Raw genomic sequence first — 24,573 nt, forward strand, 5'->3', positions numbered from 1 at the left:
TGCATACTCTGTCCTTAATCAGCATTCACACTTTTAGCAGGTTAGCTATTTGAACTATAGGTTTCATTATTCATCCATATTCTTCAGCATCCTTCCAGTGATTTTAATCGTAATGCCACAAAATATGTGATCTTTTCCTTAATATTCTTGTACATTGTGCCTCTATTTATGAAAAATCTAAAATTAAGTCCCTACAATAATTTACACAGACTCAAGGACACAAAAGCCAGCAAAATGTAAAATGTGGGAAAGGAAAGTCATTAAGGAAAGTCTTGAATAAACATTTAAATTTCGCTGTTAGTTCCATCATCTTCCACATATTTATGGAAATTTAGCAACCACAGGTGCTCATTACACATGGATGCAATTTACATTTGACATCCCGGAAATCTAGAATATCCTCAATCCGATGAAAAACATTTTGATGAAATGTTTTGACTTAGGAAAGCAGCTTCCTAAATTGTTACCTGCAATCTCTGAAAACAAAGCTGTTATGCAAAGTGGGCAGAATTCCAAATTTGTGGAAAGGTCCATTGTTGATGTTGGTGGAAACTACAGCCATCTTAGGATCACTGCAGACACTTCAGCTGTTCAAACTTTCTATCAACAAAGTAAGCTTTATGACCAAAATCACAACTTATAAATTTGAAACAGACGCAAATCGATAATTGAAGACCGTACAATCTTCTTGGGAGTGGTACCAGAGGGCTGCTTTTCAAAAAAATCTAATTTCAGGATCCACATGTTTTAGGAATATAACATTTTTGGGATCGAAGTTCAAAATTTAAGATGTATGAAAAGCCCAGAAAATATATCAGAAGTAATCACAACTCAAGAAGTGGCCTATGTTTATTAAATAAATGTCAAAGTTGGAAGTGGGAAAGTAATAAAAAGGTGGCTTCGACAATGGGCCTAACCTTGCATTTTCTGGCTTAAGTGCCACTTACATCAAGTTTTTGAAGACTTTTTGCTACAAGAACCAGTAAGATTTGTTGGCAAAAGTTTAATTCAATGAATCTTGGTATGCAGGTCCATAGATTTCTGAAGGTGTCAGCACAGGTTGATAGGTGGAGAATAAGGCATTTGGGATGCTTGTATTCATTAACTGGGGTGTAGAATATAGGAGCAGGGAAGCCTTGCTGCAAATTTATTGAGCACTGGTTAGGCCACTGATAGAACACTGGGTACAGTCCTCATCATTACACTATCAGAAGAATGTGACTACACTGGAAGGGTGCAGAGGTGATGCACCAGGATGTTGCCTGGGATGGAAAGTCTCAGTTTGTATTCCTGGGAGCAAAGAAGGCTGAGGTGAGATCTGATTGAAGTATACAAGATTATGAGGCATAAAGATGAAAGGTAGTGAGAATTTTTTCCTTATAACATCACGTCTAAGACCGGAGGGCATAAGTTTAAGGTGAGGGGGTGGTTAGAGAGGATTGAAGGAAAACAATTTTCACCCACAGCGTGGTAGAAATACAGAATGTGCTGCCTGACAGGGGAGCAAGTGGTAAGATGGGGCTAGAATTGGAGGAGAGAGAGAGAGATGGCAAGTAGGATTGGGTAGATAGCTCAGAGTCACACAGCATGGTGGAGACAGATACTCTTGTGACAATAAAAGCATTTGGACAAACACTTAAAATGCCAGGAGATAGTAATGATGATGTGGAGGCGCTGGTGTTGGACTGGAGTGGACAAAGTCAGAAGTCACAAGTCACACGACACCAGGTTATAGTCCCACAGATTTACTTGAAATCACAAGCTTTCGGAGCATCGCTCCTTTGTCAGGTGAAGTGGAAGTAGGAGGTTATGGACCAAGTTCAGGTTAATGGGATTAGTTTAGTTTGGTATTTCTTGTTTAGCATAAACATGTTGGGCTACAGAACCTATTTCTACGCTGTATGATTCTATTAATTAACTACCTCAACCCTACTTGCACCCGCGCCTCCAATTCTAGCCCCATGTTACCACTTGCCATTCCTGGAATGGCTATCCATGCAGCAGGGGTACCAAGGATATCTAGTATCTTTAACAAGGCTGCTGTGCACCTGGCAATCTTGCATTGTCCCCCTAACTGGGGACTGAACTCAACACTTACAGCATACAGCAGGCATGGCTGACAATCCCTTGCACACAAAACTTAAAAGCAGTTGCTGTTTCACCACGAGACTATAGAGAGTCTAGATAATAGTGGTGCTGGAAAAGCACAGCAGGTCAGGCAGCATCTGAGGAGCAGGAAAATCGATGTTTTGGGCAAAAGCCCTTCATCAGGAATGGAGGCAGGGAGCCTCCAGGATGGACAGATAAATGGGGCGGGAGCTGGGGAGAAGGTAACAAAAGGTTCAATAGGTGAATGGAGGTGGGGATGAAGGTGATAGGTGGGAAGGATTGGCAGGTAGGACAGTGCTGAGCTGGAAGTTTGGAATTGGGGTAAGGTGGGGGGGGGGTGTAAGTGAGGAAACTGGTGAGGTCCACATTAATGCCCTGGGGTTGAAGTGTTCCGAGGCTGAAGATGAGGCGTTCCTCCTCCAGGCGTCAGGTGGTGAGGGAGGTGATGGAGGAGGCCCAGACCCGTATGTCCTAGGCAGAGTGGGAGGGGGAGTTGAAATGTTGGGCCACAGGGCAGTGGGGTTGATTGGTGCGAGTGTCCCAGAGATGTTCCCTAAAGTGCTCTCCGAGGAGGCATCCAGTCTGCCCAATGGAGAGGAGACCGCACTGGGAGCGACCGATACAATAAGTGACATCGTTGGTTGTGCAGGTGAAACTTTGATGAATGTGGAAGACACCTTTGGGGCCCTAGATGGAGGTGAGGGAGGTGGTGTGGGCGCAGGTTTTGCGATTCCTGCGGTGGCAGGGAAAGGTGCCAGGATGGGAGGGTGGGTTGTTGGGGGGGGGGGGGGGGGGGGGGGCGTGGACCTGACCAGGTAGTCATGGAGGGAACAGTGTTTGCAGAAAGTGGAAAGGGGTGGGGAGGGAAATATATCCCTGGTGGTGGGGTATGTTTGGAGGTGGCAGAAACGTCGGCGGCTGATGCCGTTTATGCGAAGGTTGGTACGGTGGAAGGTGAGAACCGGTGGGGGGGGGGGGGGGGGGGGGGGGTGGTTCTGTCCTTGTTAAAGCTGGAAGGGTGGGGTTTGAGGGCAGCAGTGCGGGATGTGGATGAGATGCATTGGAGGCCATCTTCAACCACGTGGGAAGGGAAATTGCGGTCTCTAATGAAGGAGGCCACCTGGTGTGTTCTGTGGTGAAAGTGGTCCCCCTGGGAGCAGATACAGCGGAGGCGCAGGAATTGGGAAAACAGGATGGCATTTTTTTGCAGGAGGTAGGGTGGGAAGAGGTGTAATCCAGGTAACTGTGGGAGTCGGTAGGTTTGTAAAAAAAATGTCAGCATTAAGTCGGTCGTCATTAATGGAGATGGAGAGTTCCAGGAAGGGCAGGGAGGTGTCAGAGACTATTCAGTCTACCTAACCCTAGCTACAACCCATCTAAAAAACCTCTGCAAGTTATTATTCTGTCCTCCATGCCCACTTGGACACTCGTCATGGTCACACTAAGCAATCAGATAGTTCCAAATATGAACGTGTATTTTGTGCCAACAAAATCAAGCACAAGCAAAACAAATAAAGGCTAAAATTCATCCTCACAATGCAAACCAAATAGTTGCATGATGACTGAGATACTGTGTTATAGGCTATCTTTACTAACTCACTCACAAGTTTACTATATTCATTAATACCAGATTCCTGTTCATTCAAAACCATTTACTATAACATGATTTCATTCATTCATAAAACTGCTGTTCTGTAGTATTTAAATTTGAAAATCCTTTCAAATCCATTACAGAGGAACCTCGATAATCCGAAGGAGATGGGCGGGCAATATTTCCTTCAGATAATTAATTATTCGGATAATTGATTTGATCATAAACAAGGGAAACCATGCTGATCTAACGCTGTGCCCTGTTGGAGAGTTTTTTTTAAAACCTATAATTTTCAGGAGTGTGCTATTTAAACAAACTAATCTTTGCATTCTGCAGGTTAAACTGACAGAGCAAACCCTTCCCATCACACATGAAATCCCAGCATTAAACAAGGTCCTGAACAGCTTCGACAATCACAACAGCATTTGTCAGTTCCACTGAACTCTGCAGTGATAGAAAGACAGAAGCATCACCTCGCATATGCGTTTACTTTTTCTGCCATTTTTTTCATGAACTGTCCAGTAAAGTGACAGGAAATAGGCACTTAGTTACACAGCCCTTTGCAAAAGTAACTCTTACATTTTAAAAAATCCAATAGCTTTGCTCAAGGTGCTTGTGTTTCTTTGCTTTTGCCAGCATTTTCACATGTTCTTCAATACAGGTAGCCCAAATTCACTTACCTCTGATGTAATGATTTTACAAGACCTCGAGCACTTGCTCAGATAATCCGAAATTCAGATAATTGATATTCGGATAATTGAGGTTCTACTGTACTGCATTTTCAAATCTTAACACCCATTGCTACAAGCACTGTTTACCGCTGAATAAGTGCAGCATACAAACCTTGTTTATGGTCAAATCAATTATCCAAATAATCAATTATTCAAACGAAATACTGCCTGCCCATCTCCTTCGGATAATCAAGGTTCCTCTGTCATGGGTTTGAAAGGGTTTTCAAATTTAGATACTACAGAACAGCAGTTTTATGAATGAATGAAATCATGTTATAGTAAATAATGGGTTAGTAAAGGGTTTTGAATGAACAGGAGCCTGGCATTAATGAATATAGCAAGCTGGTGAGTTACTAAAGATAGCCTATAACATAGTATCTCAGTCATCATGCTACTACCTAGTTTGCGTGGCGAGGGTGAATTTGAGCCTCTTTGTGTTTTGTCTGTGCTTGCTTTTGTTGGCACAAAACAAATGTTAATCAACCCTTACCAATCATTTCATAGCGAACAATGTCATCCCCATCAAATCTCTACGAAACATAATAATATTATTCAGCCCTAACCAACCATCTCCTGGACCTGAATAAATTAAGTACCTGTTAAATACCTTTTAACTGGGCCATTATCCCTTTAAGAAACTAACTGACAACACAGCGCTTCCATGAAATTACATGAATGATTGAAACTCACACTGACAAACAGTAAATAAATCTCACAATCCAGCTACAGTAATCACTTTAATATCCTTCATTCTTTTAAGTATAGGTACAATATTTAATTTACTTAGCACAAGGCCTAGCATTTTCACTAATATTTTCAAAATTAAAAGACAAAAGTTCCAACACCTTCTAATTATGCAAGCAGACCAGACAGACGTCCCATCAGGAGTGATTAGAGACAAAAAAATACCTGCAGACGTTGGAATCAAAAGGTAGACAAGCAGGAGCTGAAGAACACAGCAAGCCAGGCAGCATCAGGAGGTGGAGAAGTCAATGTTTCGGATGTAACCCTTCTTCAGGGTTACACCTGAAACATTGACTTCTCCATCTCCTGATGCTGCCTGGCTTGCTGTGTTCTTCCAACCTCCTACTTGTCCCATCAGAAGTAGCAGCCAGCACTTAGCACATGTTTTAACGGATATCCTCTCCCAGGACAAAAGCCCTTTAAATCTTTGTGTACCAGAGATAAAAAAATGTAACACCACAGTAATGGAATTTTAACAGATGTAAGAACTGTGCATAAAGGGGTTACTGTAAGGACTGTATTTTGGGATTCTATTGCTGCCTCGAACTTATGCTGTGATTGCTGATTAAGAGGCTATTTTCGCCACTCACCGATTCTGGTCGTTATTTGAACATAATCCCACATGACCAATGATTATCCGACAGTCCATGATGGTCTGCTGCACTCAGCTGTCAACTATTGGATGAGAGTAGTCATCCTCCATGACCCTGGTTGCAACGTGTACCAACTGAATGAAGGTGCCACACCAGCTGAGTAAATGTAAAAAGTGAGTGCCTGCTGTGCTCAGACACTTTCGCTTTCTAGACTCTGATAATTCATTCAAGTTTTCATTGCATTTAGTGAAGTCTGTTCTCATACTTAAATTATATATAAGCAATATTTTCCTTTCTCCCACAGCACTCTTGGATGTTTACTTCTAACATCCAGAATTAACATTAATATCATCAATAGATTGAGATCGAACACTGTCACACGCACAAAGAATAAATGTGATCAAGACAGATCCCATGGATAGTAAGCCATCAAATCTCATTTAATTCCAAAAAGGATCATAATTCTTCACTTTAGATGGTCTGACCTTGAAAATGCTTCTCAGGATCTGCTCCATCATTGATTACTCAATATCTGCTCTAGGACTTGTCAATCAACCACTTTTCCTGAATTTTCACTTTCCTGGGCTCAAACTGCATTTAGTATTCTTTCACAAGCATAATTCCAGCTCTTCTCAGATTGCCAGCTTTACCATGCTAAAACTACCCTTGGGTACTTTCTCCAAGTTTAATCTTGCTCAATTGCATTTGGCAAATACTGCTTGTGGAATTTCAAATTCCTACTCTCAGCTGTACCAAATTTTTGGCACACAGCTTCTTCCGAGCCCCACCATTGCTCCAAGGACATTCCTGAGACCACACCACAAAGCTCGTGTAGTTTGACTAGCTTTAGTTAAACAGTTAGCAGTAACACCAATCATGGAGCTTCTGTCTGCCTCCTTCTCCAACTGAGAACTCCTCAGCAGCCTCTTAGTTTCCTGATTAGCCTGTTGAAAACCTGGAAATACACCTCTTTTGTTTCCCAGAACAGAACATTTCCATTTAGTAACACCTGGAACCGTCTGTTCCAATAAGGTTACTGGTTAGCTAAATTGACCTGTACAAAATCTGGATAGAACGTATTTCATCACCAAGTTAATTTGTTGAAATCTTCATCTGAGACATCCAAGATGTGTTATGTTGTTTTGGTAAAAGGATATGCAGGGAAGATTCCATTTTGTTTTACTAATATCCATATGATTAATCATGGAAACAAACAAAGTCTGTTCAGAAGTAACTGTGAAGTACAAAGTTTGTGTCTTAAGCTGGAATGACTTAGAAACAAGCAGAGAAAGAAAACTACCAGTAGCTGCAAACAAGTAATAAGGGTATCATTGAGAGTCATGAAGCAAACAGTAGGGCTTATTATTGAGTTAGGGTATCCGCAGTTGTGATGTTTAAAATGACCAATGGAGGGTTGCTTAGAGAGATGTTCATAGAAGCACCATAAGAAACCTCACATCTTGTAGAATAGCAGGAATACTGAGAACTAAGAACTGTGGTCTGCCTCAGTTTAGTCCCAGGAGAAGTGAATTGAAGGAAACTTTAAGATCCTGCCGTGTGTAGAGGTATTCATGAGCAAAGATGAAAAAAGAATGGGGAGTGTTCTATTTAGGCCTTCAAGCTCGAAGACTAAGCATGTGTAAAAGACAGTGTCAGTTAATACTGCTTGCTTTGTTTTACTCTTGCCAGTAAATGGTTTTCTGAAATACAAAAAAACCATGGTGTAAATCTTTATGTTAATAGCTAGGGAATTTAAATTTTGTTATAAAAAGAAAAGTGGTCTCCCTTGAATCATAGCTACAGGAATGAAAACTTTCAGAAAAAGATTAGTAATATAAACATAGCAATCACAGGACAATCAACTTAATATTAGTGCTGAGAAGTATTTAGAGACATTAATCTAGGACAAACTTAATGGGCACTTGAAAGATTCCATGGCAATAAATTAAAGTCAATAGAGACTTGACATTAAGGGAAGGAATGAAACTAGCTGGATAGATCTTTGAAAGTGATAGGAGGAGTTAAATAGTGACCTCTTGCACTGCATTATTCAATAACTATGAAAATTTACCAACAGATAGATAAATCTCAATTATCAGTCACATGAAGGAAGCACTCATTAACAGGGCTATCAAGCAGCAACTGCTCAGCAATAACGCGCTCATTGACAAACAGTTTAGGTTCTGCCAGGGCCACTCAGCTCCTGATCTTACTACAGCCTTGTTTCAAACATGGACAAAAGACCAGAATTCCAGAGGTGACGGGAGAGCAACTGGCCTTGATATCAAGGCAACATTTGATAGAGCATAGCACCAAGGAACCCTAGCAAAACTGGAGTCAACGGAAATCAGGTGGAAATCTCTCTGCTTATTGGAGTCACAACTGGTACAAAGGATAATGGCTGTGGTTGTTGGAGGTCAATCATCTCAGCTTTAGATCACCTCTGTAGGAGTCCCTCAGGGGAGGATCCTAGGCACAATCACTTCAGCTACTTCATCAATGACCTTCCATCATTACAAAATCAGAAGTGAGGACATCTACCAACAAGTGCACAACGTTCAGCACCATTCACAACATCTCAGATATTGAAGCAGCCCATCCTCAAATGCAGCAAGATTTGAATATCCAGGCTTGTACTGAAAAACAGCTAATAACATTTGTATACACAAATGCCAGGCTACGGCTATCTCCAATAAGAGACAATGTACTGGACTTTGATAATTAATAGCAACACGAATAAAATGAGATTACCATTGACCAGAAATTCAACTGGATTCACCACATAAACATAGTGGCTACAAGAACAGGTTGGACGTTAAGGAAACAACAATAAGTAGCTCATCTCCTGATTCACCAAAGTCTGCCCACCACCTACAAGGTGCAAGTCAGGGGTGTGAAGGAATACTCCCCATGTTTAGATTAATGCAGCTCAGAGAGCAAACAAGAAGTTTGATACCATCCAGAACAAAGCAGTCTGCTTGATTAGCACCAAATCCACAAACATCTATGCCCTCCACCACTGACATTCAAATAACAGCAATGTGTACTAATTACAAGATGCACTGCAGAAATTCACCAAAACTGCCTGGATAGCACTTCCAACCCCACAACCATTTCCACTCAGAAGGACAAGGGCAGCAGATACATCGGACACAACTACATGCAAGTTCTCTTCTAAGCCATTCACTATCATGACATGGAAAACTATAACCGTTCTTTCAGTGTTATTGGATCAAAATCCTGAAATTTCACCTGTAGAGACACTGCAGGCCTACCTATAGAAGATGGACTACAGTGGTTCAAGGAAGCAGTTCACCATCACTTCTCAAGGGTAACTAGGGACAGGCAATAAAAAAAATGTTTCAATCTCTATTGGGGTTTTAACTAGAAAAGTCTGATTTAAGTCTGATTTGCAAGAAATTATACTCATCAATACAATCAGAGATTGTTATCATTTGGTGAGAAGGAGAAGGAGGTTCAACCGTGCAAACATTACAAGCAAAGATCAATCCCAAACAAAGATGGGCTGGGTACAACGCGATGAGCAGTTGGATAAGAGATCATGGATACGAGCAAATAAAGATTTAAATATTTAACACTGTTCTTGATAATGTATTACCAGTATTTTTAGCAAAGCTTTAAGATTCTTATGGATCGCTAAATGTGAAATGACACACAGCATTATATATTCTTGTCAATATAATTTGATTTTAACAGCCTCATCTATAACGCACATAGAATATGATTTGGGAAAATGAGTTTGTTCACCTTGTCAGGAAAAATGTAAAAACCAGGGCATTACTTAAAATGAAGAATGACTATGGAATTCCAAGGAGCAGAGGGATTTAGGTATCTAGTGCATGAATCACAAAAGGTTAGCATATAGGCACAGCATGCCATCAAGGTGGCTAATGGGATGTTGTACTTTATTATGAGAGAATTCAACATTAAAGGAAATGTTATTCTTCAGTTATACAGGACATTATTCAGACATCTCGAACACATGTGCAATTTGGTCTCCTTAATTAAAAAGATAGGATGTAAATGCATTGAAGGTAGATCAGAGGACATTTAGATTGATACCTGGAATGAGTGCATTGTCTTATTAGTATAGATTAGACTTGCTGGGTCTGTTTCCACTGGAGTTTAAAAGAATAAGGGTGGGCTTGGTTTTGACAAGATTGAAGGAAGGATGTAAGGAAATGAATTTCATGTTTGACTTATTTTAGTTAGAATAACACAATTAAAGTATATTAATTGATTAATATATTGTCTTATATTCTGCTTAATTGTAGCCAATGCAGATCTTAGCACTAAACACCGTGTTACTCTGATTTGGCACTTGACAAAGAATTGCGCCATGACTTTGTGAAAAGAGTGAAGACAATATACTAATATTTTAGAGATGCAGCCACAAGGTCAGCGGAGGTCTTCGTTTAGCTTATTCCAATTTCACAACTATCAAAAGGCAGCAAGTTGGGTGTACTCCCAAATTGTTAGCCATCATCAAGATTGCTTTAGAAGTGAAACAATGCTTGATGATTAAACCTTTCTTTTGATTATATGTAATCTTTTGTTTAAGTTAACACTTTGTTGTGAAGTTATAACCAATCTTATCCTGTTTAAAACGCAAACAGGATAAGCAGAGACCCGCCGCCCCCTCCCCAGTGGAGCTGACAGGAACACTTGCAACCTGACTTGGACACACTCTTGTTCCTCTCCTTTACGTCATAACCACCTTCGGCAGCAATGTCTCTCTCTACCAGTTTCCAAACAGTTCATATTATTGCCCTGGGTTTCAATGTGAAAAAAGCGGAGCTGTGGTAATCTGATGTTGTTCAGCAGATGTCCTGCAGGAAGGTGCAGAACAGGTTGTTTCTGAGAGGGGATCGCTTTGAGGTGCTGGGTCACAGCGAAGGAGCAGCACAAATAAAGGCATTGTTCAACTCGTCAAAGTCTTGATTCCTAACTCGAAATGACCAGACTTTTCTTGCTGAAGTTGATCAGGGTCTTGACTGGAAGAGACCATGACTCAAAAGTATGAAGTACATTTCACTGGTGTAGCTCAAGAAATCACGTAGTGACTGAATAAAACTATGGAACCTTCCAGCAGATGAGGTGGTGAACCTGAGGCAGGCACCCGAGGACAAATTTGTTTCCTTTGCCAGTGAGAGGCAATACTTCACAAAGTGAGGACTACTGAACTTACATTAGGAATTAGTATACCATATTTGCATTTTATTCAATTCAAAAGATACTGCTCATACCTGAAGCGTGTACCAGAATGTAAGCGTTAAAGAGCTTGTAGTTTCATTCACTGGATAGTGGCCTGGAATTCCTGTGCAAAACATGATCATGTTGACAAGTGCTAGGAATGTTTGCCAGTGCTCCACTTGCTCCAACAAGGCTCTGTACAAGGAACAAACACACGGGAGTCGGGAAAGTTTCAACAACACTTCACTGCAACATAATTTCAAGAAAATAAAATGGTAAAGGTAATTCCAAGAATGCAGAAGCTGTTGCTTTATTGTTAAAAATCCACTTCAATATTATCACTATGCTACTAGTAATAAGTATTTGAAGCAATAATAGTTTTATTTCAGCAATGCGTCTCATGAACAGGAGAAAACAAAAAGATGAAGAAAGATAAAAGCTTCGGGGTAACTGGAATGATTTTTAAAAGTTACTTGACTTCATTATTTTTCATGAAAACCTTGTAAAACTTTCCCTATTCTCCAACTATAGACATGATTATAAGGCTCTCCAATTAAACTAACTTTGGACCAAGCTTTTAGTTAAGTCTCCTGAGATATTTTTATAAGCATTGCTGGCAAGGGCAGAGGTTATTGCCAATTCCTAACTGCCCTTGAGAAGGTGATGGCAATCTGCCTTCTTTAACAGCTGACATTTGTTCCAAAGGACATTAATTCACCCAAATCAGACTTTACAACAACTGACAGTTGATTTATTTTTTGTTAATGAAACAAACATTTCATTCCAGATTTAATGATTTTAATTTTAAATTACCTTAACTACCTTAGTAAGATTTGTTCAGACCTCTGGATTACTGATCCAGTAGGCTAGCGCACCTTTTTTTGGTTCAAAATTAACTTTAGTTTAATTTCTCTTCTGTAAAACACCTCGGGATGGTTTTCCTAGTTGGAGGGCACTGTATAATTGAGGCGAAGGGTTTTTGTGGCACAGTGACAGTATCCCTATCTTTTGGCCATAAGGTCAGGATTCAAGTCCCATCTGCCCCAGAGGGTTCATAAAATCTAAACAGGGGCATTAAAAATACTTCATAATTACATATTCTGTTCAACAAAGCTGATAACAGAATTCTAATAAACCAATCTGAGATTGCGCAACCAATATGATTCATTATTGCTCCACTACTCTCGGAACAGTTACATAATTGGTTGCGGTCTCAATACATTTCTTGTACCTAGTGTCTCATCTTCCACGTGGATAACGCTGCACAGTACTTCCTACTCCCAAAATTTCCAAGGGTAGGAAGTCCCATCAAGACATTTGTTCATTTTCACAACAAGTGTTGGTTACTTCTTATTTTAACCACAATTTGTCATTAAGGCTCAACTCTCCAAGTTAGGGGCCAATATATTTATCATAAATTCGATCAAGAACTCAGAAAAAGAAGATCTTAAAGTTAACATGCTCAATTTAAATATTTCAAAACTAATCAGATTTTTTTTTATTACAAACTACATTTTCTAGGTTTCATTTTTGTTTCTTATCTTTTTGCAAGCAACAATTGTTAAAACAGGATTGAAGTGCAATATAAATAAAACGATAGCAAGCCGAACCTCGAGTGATTTTCTCCAAGAGCCACAGCAATTCTGCAGATACCATGTGATGTCTCCATGTCTCCATTTTGTACAGCTTGTCTCAGCTGCTCCTGCAGTTGCAGGACCTGAGGGATGAGCTTCAGTAACGTGTTGACATATCTGCAATTACATAAAGAGGATCTGAAATTAAAACCAAACAAATAATATGATCAACTTTTACAATTTCAAAACAAGATACTAATAAATCTAAATTCCAAATATTTTGCAGCACTGAGTCAAACCGCTACACTGCATACAAAAGGTTTTATCTTTAAAATGGAAAACATTTTTCTAAAATCTGCTGCAAATTTAACATTGATTTCACCACCATCAGCTTTACATGTTCCTGTAGCATCCCTTTTTAGATTATTCCTCAGCTAAGAAACAGAAGGACAACTGCTCCCAGGCCTCAGTGAAATAACATCTAGAACAGGATTTTAGATAGATAATTATCTAAGTTTTAAAACTTAGTAACTAAATTTCTTAACTTGATACTTAAGGCATTCTGGTTGTTTATTTGACATAAAGAATAAGATTTTTCTAGACTATATTTTAATAGGCTCAAAGGTAAAATAAAAGCATTCTACTCTGTTTATGATATGACTAGGAAATTCAGGCCCATGGTCAATGCATCCTGCACTAGGTGGAAAATTCCAGATGCTACTGATGGTCTGGAAAACCATGCCTGCAGGCAGTGTCTCTGGCTGGAGCAAGTTGAACTCTGGATTTGGGATCTAGGGGCACTACTGTACATGCATGACATTGAGAGGATCATGGATAGCACGCTTCTAGACGTAATCACACTGCAGCCTAAAGAAGTGCATGCACAGACAATTCGGGTGACTGCCAGACAAAAAAGGGAGGACCAGGCAGGTGGTGATGGCATTCTTTGAATGCATCTTATTCACAAATGTTTTTCAGCCTTGGAAAAGTCAGAGTGAAAATTTCTCTAAGGAGGCCAGTTACAACCAAGGTCACAGGACTTTGGGTGGTCCAGTTGCTTGGGAAGGGGATGGATAAATGGTGGATGGACAATAGTGGTAGTGTGTGGCAGTTGGACAGACAGGTGTTTCTATAACCACTGACATGAAGCCAAGATGATGCATTACCTCCCAGGTGCCAGGGTAAAGGGTATTATGGAACAAATGCAGACATTCTGAAGGGGCAAGGTCAACAGTTAGAGGTTGTGGTCCATGTTAGATCATAAGACATAGGAGAAGTAGGTAATTTGACCCAGTGTGTTTACTCTGCCATTCAATAAAATCATGCATGTTTTGATAATTTTCAACTCCACTCTTTCCTGCCTTTACCCATAATCCTTGATTCCTTTAACTATTGTAAATTTGTTGTTTTCTTCAGGCCAGAATATACTTAAATCACTCAGCCTCAACAGCTCTCTGGAATGAATATTTCCACAATTTACCACCCTCTGAAAAAAAAAAAGTCTTCCTCATCCCTGTCTTCAATAGGCAAGTCTTATGCTGAGTTTATGCTCTCTGATTTTAGACTTTACAACAAGCAGCATTCCCTCAAATTTTCTTACCAAGGCAGAGCAGCAACATCTGGAACCAAGTCAATGCCATGATATATCAAGGCCACTTGCTGTGCACCGAACTTCCAGAGTGGCTATAAATTACAGAACATTACCAACAAGGGGAAAATAAACTTTATGCTTCTACCTCAACAAGCCCACAAAATTTTATGTTTAGGTCATCTCTCAATTTTCTACAATTCAAAGCCAAACCTATCAGAAAATCCCTCCATACCTAGTATCAACATAGTGAACATCTTCTGAATTGCCTCCAATGCTAATTCCCTAGGACAAGGGAATCAAAACTGCCCTCAGTATTCTAAGTGAGGTCTGATTAGTGCCTTGCATGGTTTTAGCAAGACCTCCCTATTCTTATTCACAAAGAAAAAAAGGGCCAACATTACATTTGCCTTCTCTAATAATTGATGTACTTTTTGTCTTTCATTCAAAGGACCCAAAATTCCTTTATGCTGCACCTTTCTGCAATCTTTCCCCATTTAATTAGTATTCAGTTCTTCTAATCATCTTGCCAAAGTGCAATCTCACAGTCCCACACTACATTCCACCTAACAAGGCTTTTCCCACTCTCCATCTGTTTATATCTCTCTGTAGACTCACTGTCATCCTCACTACTTGCCTCCCCCATATTTTTGTATATCTGCAAATCTAATAGTATTCACTTCTGTCATCCAAGCAACAAGTAAGTGTGGCCCAGCACTGATCCCTGTGGCACTCCACTAGTTACACGGTACCATCTTTAAAATCCCACCTATCTTCTACGAGTTAGCCAATCTTCTGTCCACGCCAAAGTACCACCTCAAACAGCACAAGCTCTTACTTAAATGCTTTTTGGAAATCCAAACAGATCACATCTAATGGTCCCTTTTATTTATCCTGCTTGTTACCTCAACCAATTGGAATAAATTTGTCATGACTCCCCTCCATGAAGCCATGCTGGCTCTGCTTGATTATGTTGTGCATTTCTAAATGCTCTGCTATTACATCCTTTAGAACAGACACTAAAATTTCCCTAATGACATAACAACATAACTGGCTTATAGTTACCCATTTACTAATCTCCCTGCCTTTTTGTAAAACTTCTAACTTAAGACGTTTTATTCCATCTTTTTGGATATTTCTAGAATCTAAGCAATTTTAGAAGATTACTACCAGTGCATCCATCACTTCTGTAGCTCCTTCTTTTAATATTCTAGAATGCCACCCATCAGGAATAAGGCACTTATAGCTCGAATAGTTTCCCCACATACTTTTTCCTAACTATAGTTATTGCATTTAGTTCCTTTTCCTATCCCATTATTTACTAATACTTGAATTCTGTGAATACCAACGTAAAATGTTTTGTTCAACTCTTTTGCCCTAATTGGTCCCTATTATTTCCTCGCCTCATTATCTGAGGGGGGTCTATGTTCGCCATTACCTCTCTCTTCTTCATATATTTAAATAAGTTTTACTGTCCATTTTCATATTTGCTTGCTAGTTTTCCCTCTCCGTTTTGGTCATTTTATGTTAGCTTTTAAATTTTCCCAATTCTCTGGTTCACTAGTATTTACCACATTTTAAGTTTACTTCTTTCACGTTGATATGGTTTGGAACTTCCCCAGTTAAGCATCAATTTAACCCCTTTGAAGAATCTCTCTTACTCACTGGGGAGTTATCTATGCTGCAAGTCAAGAAATATCTTTTAAAAACCAACTTCCATTCTTCAACCATGAACGTTTCTGCAAAACTCCGTTCCCAGTCCACTCAGCCAACTGCGCCATTTAGCACAGTTTCTGGACCCAGTTTCAGATTCTCAAACTGAATGCTAAATTCTACGATGTTGGAACCAATGACATAAGAAAAAAAAAGAGAAATGTCATCCTGCAAGTAGACTTTAGGAAATTAGATAGTAATCTCTAGATTATTGCAGTGTCACACTGTAATGAGTACAGGAATAGAACAATAGAGCAGCTGAAGGCACGAGCAGAGAGATGGTGAAGGATAGAGATATAGATTCCTGACGTACCATTTCTGCGGGAGCCGAAACCTGTCCAAGTTGGATGGCATTTGAACAGGAGGCGAGCCAACAACCCTGCAGGAGTTTTTAACTAATGCTGGTTGTGTAGACTTAAACTAGATTGGTAAGAAGATGGGATCCTGATAAGTAATTCAGAGGAGAGAGATGTTGAGATGGTATTTTAAATTGAAACACTAGTAACCAAGTCTGGACGGCAGTAGAAACAAAGGCTAGATAAGAAAGAAGCTAGATTAATAAAACTAAATGGAATATATTTTAATACAAGGTGACTGAGGCATAATGAATGGAGTACGTTATCATAGTTATGACAGAGATATTGCTGGAAGATGAGTAGAATTGGCAGCTCAATATTCCTAATTATAAGATATTCAGATGAGATAGTGTTGCAGGGGATTGGTGGTGGTGGAGGGTGGAGGATAGAAGATAGGCTGTATAATTGATTAAGAAACCTTTAATAGCAAAGACGAGGCATGATACCTTGGGAAGGATCATGTTAGACCATATCAGTAGAAGTGGAACACACAAAAAAGGGGCAGACATCTTCTCAACAGGAATCATACCAGACTCAAATATCTTCCCCTCACCCCCACAGATGTTGCCAGACCCGCAGAGTTTCCCCAGCACTTTGGGCAAGCATACTGCTAAGTGGAGAGAGGTTAAAGATCAAGGCCCAAAAGGTTAGGGTTAAGAAAATAAGCTTTAGGCAGATAACAAATACAGCAGAGTCCCTAGAGGAGCTTAAAAAGGGCTGGGTAGGGGCTTCACTTAAAAGGAAATTAGTAAAGAATTCAAGGGCAGAATGAAGGAAAAGGAAAAGACAGCTGGTTAAGCAACCTTCTAAATGGATAAATGTGCTGACGCCAATTGAGATGTATGTCAGTCATGCAGGCAAGAGAGGGTTTATCAGGGGTCCTGGCAGTAATCTTCAAATTCTCTGACCATAGGTAAGGTGCCTGAGGATTGTGAACATTGCCCCACTATTAAAAATATGAGGAAGGGATAGGCCAGGAAATGACAGGTCAACAAGTCTAAGCTTGCTTAAGAGTAAGATTATTATTAGAACGTATTCCGAGTGATAGAATATATCTGCATTTATAGATATGTAGATTAATCAGGGTTAGTCAACACTGATTTGATATGGGAAAGGTCACGCTTGACAAATTGAATTGAAATTTTTTGAACAGGTAACCGGGGGTGTTAAGCAGATAATGCACTTGATGTAGTCTACATGGAATTTAGCAAGGCAATTGATAAGTTCCCACAAAGAGACTGATCGAGAAAGTAGAAGCCTTATTGATCCAAGGCAAAGTGGCACATTGGACCCAAGGTTGGCTGAGTTGCAGGAAGCAAGGAGTAATGTTAGAGATATTTCTGTGGTTGGAAAGCTGTTTCTAATAGGTTTCCACAGGGCTTAGCACTAGGACCCTTGCCACTTATGGTCTACGTTAATGATTTGAACTTAACTGTAAGGGCCATGATCAAAATATTCATGGTGACACAAACATTGGTGGTGTGATAAACAGTGAGGAAGATAGCTGTCAACTGCAGAAGGATATCGCTGAACTGTTCAGTAGTCAGAACAGAGGTATGACAGGGAATGGTGGGACTACAGAAAGCACTGAAGATCAGAGGGACCTTGATGTGCATATCCACATATCCCTAAAGGTAGCACATCAAGCAGATAAGGTGGTTAAAGGTAGTAGGTGGGATACTCGTCTTTATTAGCCAAGTTGCAGAATGCAAGAGCAAAGAAGTCATGCTCAAAATGTAGAAAAACACTAGTTAGGTTACAACTGGAATACCAATCGCAGTTCTGGTCACCAAACTATACGAAGGATGCAACTATAATATGTAGAGGGTAGCAGATTTACGAGGACAATCCCTAGGCAGGAGGGTTTAATCCACAGGGACAGATTGGATATACTGAGTTGTTTTCCTTGGAGCACCGAGGGTTGACAGGGAACCTAAAGGAGTTGAATAACATTATGAGTGGCATAGATATCGTGGATAGGAAGGGGTTTTCTATATTAGTACAAGGGTCAATAATCAGGGGCATAGTTTTAAGATAAAGGGCAAAGCTAAGAGGGGAGTTAAGGAAAATACTTTTCACCAGAGGGTGGCGCAAGTTTGAAATTCACTGTTTGAAAGCAAATTCTCAAAACATTTAAGGCAGTATTTAGATATCTACTTGCATTGCCATGCCTCCAGAGCGATGTGCCAAGAGCTGGCAAGTAATATTAACGTAGGTAGATCTTTGTTGACCGTGCGGATGTAATAGCCAAACAGCCTCTTTCAGTGCTGTAATCAACTCAGGAGAAAGCGAGGTCTGCAGATGCTGGAGATCAGAGCTGGAAATGTGTTGCTGGAAAAGCGCAGCAGGTCAGGCAGCATCCAGGGAACAGGAGAATCGACGTTTCGGGCATAAGCCTGAAGAAGGGCTTATGCCCGAAACGTCGATTCTCCTGTTCCCTGGATGCTGCCTGACCTGCTGCGCTTTTCCAGCAACACATTTCCAGCTGTAATCAACTCAGCCAATTCAGCATATCAATACTAGGCCTAATGTAAATACATCGGTGATTGTCATAGGTTGCATGACATTAATATTTAAATCAATGATCCAATTAATTTGCATGCATCATCAGATTGCTGATAAAGGGTTTTGTATTTCACTTACACATCAATGAGACCCCAAATAGCTACAAACCAATAAAGTAAAAGATAAGCACCATTAGGCTTCACAGTCAGATTGGCCCATGCAGCCTGCAACCTGACATAGTGGGAATATCCATGAGCTGAAAGGTGATCACGTTAGGTGAAGATTGCTAAACTTTTTGGCAGCTCTTCTACCCACCAAGGATGAATATTTTGCAATAACTCAGTTCCATCTATAAGAGTCTAGATGAGCTAAGAAACTTAAACTGGGGGAGACTGATCCAATTAGCACATCATGGCAGATACTGAATATTGTCCACAATACCCTTCATTCTGTAACCTGTGCTTTGGCTGATTTTGAATTTGAGGCTTTGCGTTTCAAACCAAGATTTTGTGTAGATTCAAAACAAGAATTTGCAGGAGCAACTGATACAGTTGAATAAGGAGTTTAACTAATAACTTCTATATAAAAATACAGCAATTATGAAAATTTATATCTAAACAGCATTAGTCCCTTCAAGTGAAAGTTACTTTAAAAAATTCACAAACGTTTCAATTGGCATCTGTAAAATCTAGTGAAAGATAACAGAACTTTAGATCTACAAAGGATGGACTAACAAAATTACTGAGGTTACATCACTGGCTAAAAACTCAAAGTAATCTGCAAAGTTTTGAATACCTTAAAAAGGAAAGTACTGAACACTGTACTATGTCATAAGATGTTGGCAGTGGTTAGCATCACATGGGGTCAGGAAAACAGCTGCACCATTTTCCATTTTCTGACGCCATGTACAGGACGTACTTGGTCTAAAAGTTATAGGACATCTATAGTGCAATCCAATAACAGGCTATGTCTCAGACAAGATGCACTTTACTGCATGATTGCAATTTGTATTACAAATTCAATCATACAAGTAAAATTAACATTGCTACTAAGACTATTATAGGAGATCTAGGAAACAGGTCCATTTCTTTAGAGATGCTGAGATAGTTTTTCTTTTCCCACTCACGTCCTTATGACTCCTTCAGCTTCACTGGAACTTAATGCAGTCTTCAGCATCAACTCTTTCAATATGATGACCTTATATAACATCTCATCCCAAACTTTTCCCCATAACTAAATTTATGCCCCCTACCCAAATCTTTGACTTCATAAATTCAGGTGGTCTCGAGTTTCATAATTCTTCCAGAGAAGAAGTTTTCTTTGCATTTAAAAGACTGGTAAGATCTTTGGCTCGAGGACTGTTGACCTTGATTTTGTTCTAGAATTCATGAGGTTTGCAAAGTCTTTTTTCATTTTGTTTCTTGGATGCCTTTCAGAGGATGTCATTCTTGCTGAACCCAAGTAATTGGTCCATCTGGCGGACCCTTAATCCCCCAAATTTCTAACACAGTGGAACTCTTAATTGCTGAAACACAAAATTGCCTCAGAACATAACCTGAGGCATATTTAATCTTATGAATTCTCTAATGGAAGATGGCTGCCCTGATAAAATTTATTGAATTTCCCAAACTTCAGAATCAGTCAATTGCTTTTTGATTGCATTCTTGATCTGTGCCAGATAATTTCTTCTTGATTATGACCAGATTATGTGGACATTGGTCATCTGTGGCTTCCATGGATTCTTATGGAGCCATCTCCATCTGTGCACACCTATATTTATTCTCAATTTATTGGACAATCTGTACTGAAGTGGGTAGACTCTGGACTTCCAATTTGTTAATTAGGTTGAATATTTGCATTTGTCCAGTGGTTGCATTATTGGCGAACTCAACAGTTGAACTTCATCAGTTATGCTACTTGAAGGAGTGCTGCTTCCTCAGAGTCAGTCATACTGCATAAACAGGCCCTTCAGCCCAACCCATCCATGCCAACATAGCATGATCTCCATTACTTGTGCAGATAATTCTCTCAAAAAAAAAACAAAAAAACACTTTTCTCAAATTTGAAGTCAGAAGATGAGATGACAAAATTAAATCTGTCATAATTATTTGTTTACCAGGATGTGTTGCCACCTGAACATTGTCTCATTTGGTTGAAGAGAGACAATTATTTTATGCCATCATTGTTAATTGTAAGACATTCCTTCTTTTTACATTCTACCACAAATCCAGAAATCCATCGAAATACTTAAGAGATGTCTCTTAAACAGTTGTTCGACAACTGTTCAGAAACTAGCATTTCCTTGAGCTGTGATTCTAAAACTATCTGCTCCTTCAGCAGTTGGGCTCGCCATCAGAAAAAGATGAAATTAGTGCAATAATGAGTACTGGCTCAAAAATCGAGGTATAAAATCAGTTTCAGTGAAGCTAAAAAGCAACAAAGGGTGGAAAACATGAGCAAGAATTGTATATAGGCCTCCAAACAAAAATGAAATTAAACAAATAATTGGGGAAAACATGCAACAAAAATACCACTAATCATCAGCTTGAATTTACATAAGTACTTGGCAAACTACATTAGCAATACTGTGGGAGATGAATTCCTAGAATTGATCATCATGAAAGAACAACAGATTTGGAAAATATAAACAAGGCTGGACAAAGACAACACAGACTTATGAAAGGGAAAACATGTTTAACAAGCTTAGCAGAAGCAGCATATTGTGAATAAGGGTGAAGTTATACACTTCTGTAGAAAAAGAAATGGAGGAATATTATTTAAAATGATGATAGAATGTGAAATGCATAAATGGATCTGTGTGAAAACGTTGCCCCTTAGGTCTCTTTTATATCTTTCCCCTCTCACCCTAAGCCTATGCCCCGTAGTTCTGGACTCCCCAAAACCAGGGAAAAGACTTTGCATATTTATCCTATCCATGCCCCTCATAATTTTGTAAACCTCTTACAAGGTCACCCCTCAACCTCCGACGCTCCAGGGAAAATAGCCCGAGCCTGTTCAGCCTCTCCCTATAGCTCAAATCCTCCAACCCTGGCAACAACTTTGTAAATCTTTTCTGAACCCTTTCAAGTTTCACAACACCTTTCCAATAAGGAGACGACCAGAATTGCACGCAATATTCCAACAGTGACCTAACTAATGTCCTGTACAGCCACAACATGACCTCCCAACCCCTGTACTCAATACTCTGACCAACAAAAGAAACCATACCAAACGCTGCCTTCACTATCCTATCTACCTGCAACTCCACTCGCAAGGAGCTATGAACCTGCACTCCAAGGTCTCTTTGTTCAGCAAGACTCCCTAGGACCTTAGCATTAAGTGTCTAAGTCCTGCTAAGATTTGCTTTCCCAAAATGCAGCACCTCACATTTATCTGAATTAAACTCCATTTGCCACTTCTCAGCCCATTGGCCCATCTGATCAAGATGCGGCTGTACGGAGGTAACCTTCTTCACTGTCCACTACATTTCCAATTGCGTGTCATCTGCAAACTTACTGACAGTACCACCTATGTTCACATCCAAATCATTTATGTAAATGACAAAAAGTAGTGGACCGAGCATCGATCCATGTGACACGCCATTGGTCACAGGCCTCCAGTCTGAAAAACAACCCTTCACCACCACCCTGTCTTCTACCTTTGAGCCAGTTCTGTATCCATATGGCTAGTTCTCCCTGTATTCCATGAGATCTAACCTTACCAATCAGTCTTCCATGGGGAACCTTGTCAAATGCCTTACTGAAGTCCATACTGATCACACCTACCACTCTGCCCTCATCAATCCACTTTGTTACTTCCTCAAAAAACTCAATCAAGTTTGAGAGACACTATTTCCCACACACAAAGCCATGTTGACTATCCCTAATCAGTCCTTGCCTTTCCAAATACATGTACATCCTGTCCCTCAGGATTCACTCCAACAACTTGCCCACCACTGAGGTCAGGTTCACTGGTCTATAGTTCTCTGGCTTGTCTTTACCGCCCTTCTTGAACAGTGGCACCATATTAGCCAACCTCCAGTCTTCCGGCACCGCACCTGTGACTATCGATGATACAAATATCTCTGCAAGAGGCCCAGCAATCACTTCTCTAGCTTCCCACAGAGTTCCAGGGTACACCTGATCAGATCCTGGGGATTTATCCACTTTCATGTGTTTCAAGACATCCAGCACTTCCTCCTCTTGGGTTGGGCAGCTTTCTTGAGATGATTCATGCTGTCCACACACCACTTGTAGTTTTGGCTTTTGCCTTACAGTTTTAAGTGAAGAATCCTATTAGTCTTAAAAGCTTCCCAGAATGAACTGCAGTTTCTGCAGCCTTCCACAGCTTCATTTATGGAACTTCTGCTCGAGGTCGATTTGATAGTAGTACGGTCACTGGACTAGTAATCCAAGCAACCAGGTAATGCTTTTGGGATCGGATTTTGATCCACAGCGTATCGTGGATTTGATACCTTAAAAAAAAGCTGGAATTAAGAGTCTAATGATGGCACTGAAACCATTGACAATTGTTATAAAAATTCAGCCGTTTCACAGATGCCCTTCAGGGAAGGAAATCTATCATCTTTACCTACTCTGGCCTACATGTGACACCAAACTCGGAGTAATTAGATTAGATTAGATTACATTACATTACAGTGTGGAAACAGGCCCTTCGGCCCAACATGTCCACACCGACCCGCCGAAGCGCAACCCACCCATATCCCTACATTTACCCCTTACCTAACACTACGGGCAATTTAGCATGGCCAATTCACTGACCTGCACATCTTTGGACTGTGGGAGGAAACCGGAGCACCCGGAGGAAACCCACGCAGACACGGGGAGAATATGCAAACTCGTTGACTTTTAACTGCTCTCTGAAATGGGATCTCAGCTCCCATTTTGGCATGAGCGTTCAGATGTTAATAACAAGTACTAGCCACAGTCAACTGGGCTGTTTGCCATGGTTGTTTCTGGCACCAAGATTGTTGCCAGGTTCTCCATTTCATGAGCAGACAAGACAGAGCCACAATATCTTCCAACCAATAGCTCAGATCCAAAATCTCAAGGAATTAATAAAGAAGTTTTTAACATTTTCTTCTATTTAACTATCTGCTTTGGTTTCCAAATTACTGCTTTATAGCCAAAATTCAAGCTTTGAAACACTCTCAGTACTCCATTACTTCTATGGGCTCTATTTTCCATATCCCCGTCAACACTATCGGAGCAACCCTCACTAAACTGCAAGTACTTTAAGTTCTACTTATTTAGATTGTAACTGCACTTTCTTTTTAACCAAAGCCTTCCCCTTGCTTATCAGGTGTATTAACTTTAATAACTTTGCCACCAGTGTGCATTCACACTTTCTGGTTAAAAGTCTAATTTGGACTGTTCATTTTTACTTAATGTTCCAACTGTTCTAACGGTTCATTGATACCCAACGTAATCTGTAAATGCTGGTGTAGCAATTTTGCCAGCTCTATGTAGCTTCTAGTTCACACTTGTTTCTGTATTTTTCTTGCGATCTGAAATGCTTTTTCCCTCAACTTTAGATACTGCCATGCAGAATCCTGCCATGAATTTGCTGCAGGATACTCAACTGTCTTTCTGCCAGAGTTGATCTCTTTAGCTGTAATTGAAAATCTCTTGTTCTGTACAGTTTAATAGAATTCTAAACCACTCCACTACCGGTCATGTTGTATGAGTGTGCAATGACACGGTCAACATCTTTATTTTCTGACTGCATCAACAGGATGGTCTGAAGTTGCACAGGAAAAAACTACAAAAGTAGCCTAATGAGAGGCCATTGTCTTGTTAGTTTGCACACACCAACTGAATGAAAGCAGAGCAAAG

General features: G+C 40.1%; 1 protein-coding gene across 3 annotated transcripts in view; it reads right to left on the bottom strand.

Annotated features, from left to right (window-relative positions):
• Positions 1–24,573, bottom strand: part of LOC122554720 (importin-13) — a 232,020-nt gene that overhangs the window by 108,322 nt on the left and 99,125 nt on the right. For all 3 annotated transcript variants that reach the window (XM_087990587.1, XM_087990586.1, XM_087990588.1), the window contains 2 exons: positions 12,593–12,733; positions 11,036–11,177 (listed from right to left, as the gene is read on the bottom strand). In XM_087990587.1, coding sequence (XP_087846713.1) covers positions 11,036–11,177; positions 12,593–12,733 — 283 coding nt within the window. The remainder of the gene's footprint in view (positions 1–11,035; positions 11,178–12,592; positions 12,734–24,573) is intronic.

This window comes from Chiloscyllium plagiosum, unplaced genomic scaffold (assembly GCF_037043375.1).
Source record: "Chiloscyllium plagiosum isolate Xiang-an unplaced genomic scaffold, Cpla_swu_hap1 HiC_scaffold_9, whole genome shotgun sequence".
Classification (NCBI taxonomy): domain Eukaryota; kingdom Metazoa; phylum Chordata; class Chondrichthyes; order Orectolobiformes; family Hemiscylliidae; genus Chiloscyllium; species Chiloscyllium plagiosum.